The sequence below is a fragment of the Lonchura striata genome, chromosome 26 (genome assembly GCF_046129695.1).
Source record: "Lonchura striata isolate bLonStr1 chromosome 26, bLonStr1.mat, whole genome shotgun sequence".
Lineage (NCBI taxonomy): Eukaryota > Metazoa > Chordata > Aves > Passeriformes > Estrildidae > Lonchura > Lonchura striata.
The window spans coordinates 36,369-44,749 of record NC_134628.1 but is presented as its reverse complement, the minus strand read 5'-3'; the positions used below and the strand labels follow the sequence as shown (position 1 = coordinate 44,749).

At 57.2% G+C, this 8,381-nt stretch overlaps 1 protein-coding gene across 1 annotated transcript; it reads right to left on the bottom strand.

Moving 5' to 3' along the window:
- Positions 1–1,207: 1,207 nt before the first annotated feature.
- E2F2 (E2F transcription factor 2) lies at positions 1,208–8,381 on the bottom strand. Its single transcript, XM_031506770.2, has 6 exons — positions 8,097–8,381; positions 3,037–3,124; positions 2,461–2,680; positions 2,214–2,372; positions 1,933–2,047; positions 1,208–1,693 (listed from the first exon to the last, which is right to left on the bottom strand). Exons 1-6 carry the CDS (start codon positions 8,379–8,381, stop codon positions 1,208–1,210), a joined length of 1,353 nt encoding a protein of 450 aa, XP_031362630.2.

Here is an 8,381-nt window from a genome sequence, read left to right as displayed (position 1 = left end):
ACTCCAGTCAAAACTTCATCTCAAACACCTTCTCCACAAGTGCCTGCAGAGCAGGCTGGCGAGTTTAAAAGCCCCTAAACAGGCCATGGAAACAACAGCAAAACCAGCTCAGCTCCTGTCTCCACCCAAACCATTCCAACATTTTGCTGCTTAGAGGAATATAGCCCTTTAAAACTCCAACATTTTATTTTATTTCAACCCCACATGAGCAAAAAATATCAACTTTTTCCAGGCCAAAATATATTATCACCCACACCATCTCCTGAGCCAACCTACAGGAGCACCAACAACCCAAGGAAGGACAACTTAAACACACCCACTGACAAATCCAACCCCTCCCAGCCCTGACAGCCCCACAGCAAAGGGGAAACCCGGATAAATACACTGCAAAAATTACAGATATTTAGTAAAGAATGGCACAATTAAAAGCCCTATCCTACCCCATGTACCAGGGCTTGTCCCAAGCTGTTTCCCAAGCCCCTCTCTGCAGGTCATTGCCTCCCCCAGAAATACCTCTTCCCAGTACATTCCAGTTTTGATACTGCCAGCACCAGTAACTCCAAGAGGCTGAAGGGAGCTGGTGTGGACTGGGGCAGAGGGGCTGCAGCCCCTCAGGGAATATGGCTCCATGTCCTGGCCAGAGATTTGCCAGAGCCACATGAGCTTCCCTCACCCAAAGGTAACTTCAGCTTTGCTGCCTCAATGGTATTTTAAGGATATTCCAGCCGTGGCGGGGAAAATGCCACTGGAAATGACCTGTTGTGACCATGAAGAACCGGTTTAACTGAGGAGCAACTGGACTGACCCCAAACCATGACACAGCACATTCTGGGCAGAAGTTTCTCTGCCACCCAAGGACACCCCTAACTCATGTGGGGCACCCAAAGGCACTCCCAGTACACCAGCATCCCCAGAGTGGTGGGGGGTTATGGTGGGAAGTGTCGGTGCCCCATGGATTTATTGGGGGATGCTGGAACAGGCCTGGATGGATCACAGGGCACTCTCAGAGCCCAGTGAGGTGACAACCAACCCAGGACAGTGCAGAGAAGCCACACAGAGTGAGCAACACAAGGCCTCCTCTCTCCCCCATCCTCAGAAAACCCTGCTCCCCAACATACCCAATCTCTCTAGTCACCCCACAGAGATCCCACATGCTCAGGACACAAGTGGCCAGAGGGAACAAAGGCAATGGGGACTGGGGGGACACTCAGTGCTTCAGCAGGTCTCCCAGGTCATATGTCTCAAAGAGATCTGTGACACCCTCACCCTCAAGTGCCCAGAGATAGTCATCCTGTTCCAAGGGGGGCGAGAAGGTAATGAAGGGTCCCAAGTCCAGGTGGGAAGGGGTGCAGGGCAGCTGGTCCTCTGTCTGCTGCAGAAGATGGGCAGGGGAGCCTAGGAGCCCAGGCTCCATCTCCAGCAGTGAGCTGGGTCCCCCCTGAATGGGGAGGGGCAGAGATAGGGGTGAGAGAGGAGTTCCTGTGCCCCCCCAGCTCTGGGAGAGGGGGTGGGCTGGCTGTGTGGCTGATGGAGTGCTGTTCGTCAGGCGAAGAGGTATGGAGTGGTCCTGTGGGGAGGTGGCAGCAGAGGGAACAGGGTGGTCCTTGGTGGGGCTTTCCTCCGTGATCTCCTCTGGGCAGAGGTATACCTCGATAGGGCCATTGGTGCTCTTCAGGTAAAGCTGGAAGTTCTCCTGGGAGGGCAGAGTAAGGCTCAGAAGAGGCACCCAGAAGGTCACCCATATCCCACTCCACTAGCCCCAATCCATGAGGGATCCAGTTGGGACATTGCAACCCTTGAAGGACCAGCTCAGGGTCAAACACCCCCATGGAGACACCCCAAAACCACCCAGGGTCATGCTGAGCTGTGTCCTTGGGACACTTCAGAGGGACCCATCGAGTGTGGCATGGATCCAGCAGCACCCACACACACCTGGCTGAAGTCTGGCACCTCCAGCTGTGTCTCAGGGGGAGCCTTCACAGCAATCACTGTCTGCTCCTGGAAGCTGCTGATGGCACGAAGGTCCTGGTAGGTGACATATGCCAGCGTGGACAGGGATGAGGTATAGGAAAAGGAGGGGCTGCAAGCAGGACATAACCCTCACATCCCTCCAAACACCCCCAAGCCCAGGGGAATCCAACTGGAGAAGAAGGGGCTCAGAGAGATGCCCACCAAGACCCTGCCCTCCCTCCCATCTCCCTCAGCAAGGATATCTCTGATTGGTCTCATTGTCAGCCAGCTGCTGGATCTGCAGGGCACAGTCCTGCATGAGCTGGTCCAGCATCCTCTCTGTCCTAGCCAGTTCGGCCAGTTCCCCACGCAGCACTTGTTGCTTCACCACCGTTGCTACATCCTCAAAGATCCCCGTCCCCCTGCCAACGGAGAGGGCATCTGAATGATGGCACAGCACAGCCTACATGTCCCCAGGCCATGTGTCTCCCACCCTGCCCCATCACTTACATCCACTGGATGTGGTTCTTGGATTTCTTGCGGATGAGCTGGATGCCCTCCAGTACGTTGGTGATGTCGTAGATGCGACGTTTCTGGACCTCCAGCACCTCAGCAGCCTGGTTCAGATCCACAACACCGTCGGGAGACTCATTCAGCAAACGGATGAATTTTTTGGTGAGCAGCCCGAGTGAGGTGTCGTAGCGAGTCTTCTCCCCAGGAGATCTGGGGGCTGTGGGGAAACAAGAGACCCCCCACACCAACTCTCCTTAATTTGGGATGTGGGATGGAGGTAACGCGGGACTAGACATGAGATGTCATGTTTTCTTTTCTTTAGTGCCAGATCTGGAACAGAGATTACATAGGGTTGGAGACAAGAGATCTCCCCATCCTCTCCTTGGCCAGGTCCATGGGACAGAGGTATCACTGGAATGGACTTGAGAGACCCTCCCCATGCTCTCCTTTGTGTGGGATATGGGCTGGAGGTGACATGAGGTAGTGCTAGAGGGGACATGGTTCTAAGAGGGAAGAGAAGTGGGGTCTGCTCCCCCCAGCTTCCCCTGCCCCATCTTACCCCGCATCACTTACTCCTGGGGCTGGGGACCTGTCCCAGTGTCCAGCCCTTCCCCTTGGGCGTGCGAAATTCGGGGCCCTCCAGGTCCAGCTTCCTCTTGGCCTGGAGCATGAGAGAAAACCCTGCATTGTGGCCAAGCCAGACATCCCTCTGAGTTCCCCAGATCCCCCCTGGGCCATCAGCCAAGCCTTGGGTGCCACATCCTGGGGTGGGGGAATCCTGCAAGAGGCTCATCCAGTTGCAATAGTCCTTCTGGGAAGGGGCACAGCAGCACCCAGCAATGTGAGAGGCCACTGGGAGAACTGGATGGAGAGGAGATGAGGGGTCCCGTCACCCCCATGACTTCCTGAACACCCTGGCAGTCACAGGGAACCCACTGGGATTCCCCCTCACCCCCAGCTCCTGGCAGGGCTCCACAGGCTGACCCCTGGGAATGCAGTGGCTCCAAAGCCAGATTCTTACCCTCCCACCCTGCCATCTGGCCCACTGGGGTGCAGGATTTCATTTCCTCCCTCCCACAGGGTAATGGTTGAGGCAGCCAAGGGCACCCAGCTGCCACCAGCACACCTGGGACCAGCCAGGTTCACACCCCGTGGGACGCCTGTATGCCCTGGACACATGTACCCAGCTGGAGGGAAACTGTGGTGAGAGATATGCTGGGTTCTGGGAGGGAAGAAAAACATGCCTGCTCCTGCTGTCTCCTCACCAGGGCAAGCAGCTCCTTGAAACCCCCGGCAAGGAACCCTGAGCAGCATTTGGACAGAAGGGACCCAGGGAAAAATGCAGCAGAGTAAATTCACAGGAGAACTGGAGGGTGTCACCAACCCTGCCACCCCCCCCTCATCAATGCAAACAAATCCTCCAGGACCCCTTCACACCCACAAACATGCACAGGGTGATTTGTGGGAGGAATGCTTTGGCTCAGCAGCAAAAAGCAGCCCCCCAGCCCCATCCCAACCCCCCACCAGTACCTGCTCCCAAGCCGGGCTGTCCCACAGGGTCCCCCCCAGTACATCCCACATGGCACCCAGGTCCCTGTGCCGGCTCCGACGGCGGCTCCCTTGGGAGCACAACGCACTTTGCAGGGAAGGGTTGGGCACCTCGGCCTCGTTCCCATCCGAGGGGGCTGGCAGGAGAGGCGCCAGGGGCTGTTTTCCTCCCCCCGAGGGAGCCAGGTTGGTCCTGAGCTCCTGTGGGAATCTGTTCCCTCCCACCCTTCCCTGAGCAGGTTTTTCCCAGTGAACTTGCCTCCAACCCCAGCCTCGTGCCCCCGGATCTGCCCCGGAGCTGCCGGCACCACAGCGGCGAATGCCAAGCGCATGGGAAACACCTGCCTCATGTCAGACCCCATCCACCTGCCAGCATGGGAGGGCGGCATCACCCTGCCCCCCCGGTATCCCTTGCTTCTCTGGCACGGATGGCCATGGCCAATGTATGTTCCCATCACTGTAAGGGAGATCAGCTGCACCCCACCTACCCCAAGCAATGGGGAAAATGAGGCACAGAGCAACCCATGGCAAGTCCTGGTGTTTCCACACACCTCCAAAGCCCCCGAATCCCCCCTCCCCATGTGTAGGAGGGGATAAAAGGGGACCTCTGCTTCCCCAGGTGCAGTTTTGGGGGGTGGGGGGCTCAGACAGCGGCAGGACCCTGAGTTCTGGCACCCACCAGCAAGGGACAATGGACAAGGGGCTCCCTCCTGTGACCCAGCTGCCATCCCCCGAGCCGGACAGGATTAGGCACACAACAGCTGAGTGGGGCACAGCGAGGGGCTGCCAGCACCCTACCAGCACTGGGGGAAGGGGGGTGTGAGATGAACCACAGGAGGTAGGGGAGCAGGGACTAAACCCAAAGACCCCCTTCCCAGGACATAGCAGGACCACCCCACGCCACGTGCCAGCCCCCAGCCATGGCTCCCCAGGATGTGGGAACACACTATCTACTTGCAATATGGTGGTGGGGGTGGGAAATCAGGCTTGACCCCAAAATTTCAGGTGTATATAAGGCAGTGAGGGGGTAGGCTGGGCCCCCTGCCAGCTCTGTCTGCCAAGCAGCCCTGAGCCCAGCCCTGGAGCCAGGGGCTACACCCTGCACCCAGCCCAAGCATCAGAGCACCCCTCAGCCCCCCCGCAGAGAGCTCCTCCTGCCAACCTTCCCTTTCAGCAGCATCCTCTGCCTTCTCTGGGCTTGCCTGGGCTCTGCCCGGCCTTTTATGGGGCTCCCCCTATTTCCCCCTTTTACCAGTCCCACCGCCCCCACGGGGGCGTGGGAACGCAGCGCCTGGGGCTGGGCACTCGGAGCAGGCGGGAGCCACGGGGCACTCCAGGATCCTGCTGCTTGCTTGTGCTAAGGGGCTGTTGGGTCAGACCCCAACAGGTGCAGCCTGCACTGCCTTGGGGTGGCTGAGGGCTAGTAGTCCACGAGATGCAGACAGGGGAATGGAGGCTGATCCCAGATTTGGGAGACAGTGAGACCACCCTGCACTGGGAGGAAGACAGTAGCCTCACCCCAAGTATTGCTTCCTACTCTGGGGTGCAGCCAACATTTGCATCCCCTCCAATAGCCCCATCCCAGGAGATGTTCCCCAGCAGAGAGGAGCTGGCTTTAAAAGCCATAGCCAAACAAGCCCCTCTCCAAGGGCAGCAGCACAATCACTACTTCCCTACAATCACTAACCCTCCCCACAAAATTCCCCCTTTTGCCCATGCAGAAAACCCTTTGATGGTATCAAGGTGGGATGGGATTATGTCACCCCTGTAGAATCTGGGGTGCTGCTGAGCAGGTTCTCCCATAACCAAGCACCCACAGGGGCTGCCAGTCTTGGGTGCTCTTTGCATGGACAGCTCAGCCCTGCCAGCTCATTCAGAACCACAGAGGACTCTTGTCCCTGTTCAGGGTGGGAAGCTGGGATCCCATGGCAGAAACACCCCTCCCTCCAGTGCTCTTGCTTAGTCGTAAGTCCCTATAGAGACCATAGATGGGCAAATGCTGATGATGGGATTGGCGTGGGCTAAAACCACTCCAAAATACACATTTTTCCCTGGAGGAAAACACATTTAATTACTCCAGAACCCTCAAATTGGAGAGTATGGGAAATTTAAGGCTTTTTTGGATGGTGAGAGAAAACTCATTCTGCTTTCCCGCAGGCTGATAGGCTCCTCCATGTGATCTCAGATCACTCATGTGGCACAAAGCTGGTAGGAGCGGCCACAATTGCCCTGCTTGGGAACTGGGAGGAAACGCTGGTATCTGATTGCCTCTGCTCTGCACACAAAGGTTGTGCCATAAACAGGGTGTGTGCAGCAGGAACCCCAGCTGTCAGGGCTGCAAGTGCCATACCAGGGCTGGAAATAATTAATATCTTCAGCACCACGAATGGGATAATGGCAGCGGGAAATGGGGAGAGGTGGGAATGCCTCTTGCAAGCCACCAAGGGGGGAAGAGAGGAGCAAGTCATGTCCTCAGCTGTCACATGAGCCTGCAGACCCTGTTCAAGGGACGGTTGCAGGCAGCAGAATGCAGAACATCTCCTTGTGTGGGTGATGAGGGTGGTAATGACAAAGAGGCCGTTAGCCCAAAACCTCTTAATCCCAGATGTCACTTAAGGACAAGCACTTCATGCTATCTTTTTATAACACTTCATGTCCCCAGGTGTAACATAAGACTTCCCCCCCCACCTCACCTCTGCAGCCACATTTAGGGGACCCTGAGCACTGGAGTGGGTGATGATGATGATGATGATGACAAAGGGGCCACTAGCCCAAAAACAGCTCTGCACATCCACAGAAATGGTACTGGGAGTCTGTGGGGTGTTTTTAAGGGAAAGGTAGCAATGATGGTGTCTTCTTAAACAACAGATCCTGGAAGTGCAGGATGTATCATGTGGTTCGGAGACAAAGAGGCTGGAGAGGAGACAGGTGGTCCCAAAGTCCCCAGGATGGGACTCTAAATAGCCGCATCCAGCCCCCCAACCATGGCACAAAGGAGGAAGCAAAGAGACTCCCTCTCCCTCTGCAGTGGCAATGTCCCCAGCTGGCACCAGGCATCAGGGATTGGGAAGGGGGGGAGTGGGGAGGAGAGGAATAAATAAATAAATTAAGCTTTGGGAACACTAAATCAGTGTTAGCAGGGTCTGGGATCCCTCCCAGGACTGAGGAAAACAGAGGCTCACAGTGAGGGCTGGATGTGTGCCCAGGCTAAAGCAGGCAGGAATTAAATGCCAGCTGCTGGCAGGGCCGCCGCCACTGCCGACTCCTCCGGGAGCAGGGACAGGCTGGGTAGAGCTTCCTGTGTGCCCTGACAGTGGGCATGGGGCCAGTGCCCGACTTGTGCCTCACTTTCTCTGCTAGGGCTAGCTTTGTAGCTTAGTGTTGGGCTTTATAAACAGAGCCGTGACCCCGCAGCTTGGCGGCAGGCATATGGGACAGCAACCCTCTACACAACTCCCAGCATCAGGGTCTGAGCTATAAATCCTTGAGGTGATCCATGGTGGATGAGACCCCCTCCCCTAAAAACAGCTATCGCCAGCACCACTTTAGCACGGGAAGAAACAAAGGTTAGATAGCGCCCTGTTCCTGTCACCTCACCTCCCCGGGTGATGGGTCACAGCCCCAAAGTGGGGAGAGCCAGTGGGCAGGGGGGGTGCCCCCCACCCAGAGCAGGCAGGGGCTCTGCCTGTACTCATTCCTCATTTCCCCACCATAGAAAGGGCTTCTCAAAGGGCCTGGGATTGCTGACCGGGTGTTGAGGCACAACCTGGACTTTCTGCAAGCTGGAGAGAGGAAATGAGGCCGAAAAAAGCCAAAAAGAGGAAGCTGGAGCCGCGGGCACGCAGGGGCGAAGGGAAGTTGAGAAACATCTGAGCCATTTCACTGCGACTTCTGATTTCAGACCTCACCCTCCCCCACTCCCAGAAAGACACATTAGAGGGTGCAGGCTCCAATGTAAACTGCAAAATATGGGAGGCGGATGTACATGCTGTACACCCACCCTTTGCTCCCCACCCAGCACCATCCCCAGCCTCCCGTGCCCCCGAAGCAATACCCGAGGAAGAGACGGGATGCAGATATCTTACCGGCAGCCGCCCCGCCGAGGCTGAACAGAGGGTCCTGAGCTCGGGGCCTTGGGGGGTGTCACAGAGGCACCTGCCCTGTGAAGCGGGGGCGCTGACAGCCGCTGGCGTGTTGACTTGGGCGAAACAGCCAGTGGATAACGGGGGGGTACCCAGGCTGGAAGCCCCCGGATCACAGGAGACCATCACTGCCATGACCTTCTTCGGGCGTTGGTGGGGAGGGGGGGGCGGGAGGGCGGTACCCCCCCTCCCCGGGGCGGGGGACACTCCCCTGGGGAGCCGCAGCAT

Coding starts and splice junctions, on each gene's coding strand:
- E2F2 (XM_031506770.2), bottom strand. CDS start 8,381: ATGCTGCGGCTCCCCAGGGGAGTGTCCCCCGCCCCGGGGAGGGGGGGT. Junction 2,681..3,036: donor ACAGGTCCCCAGCCCCAGGA/GTAAGTGATGCG, acceptor GTTTCCCCACAG/CCCCCAGATCTCCTGGGGAG. Junction 2,373..2,460: donor AAGAACCACATCCAGTGGAT/GTAAGTGATGGG, acceptor CTCCGTTGGCAG/GGGGACGGGGATCTTTGAGG.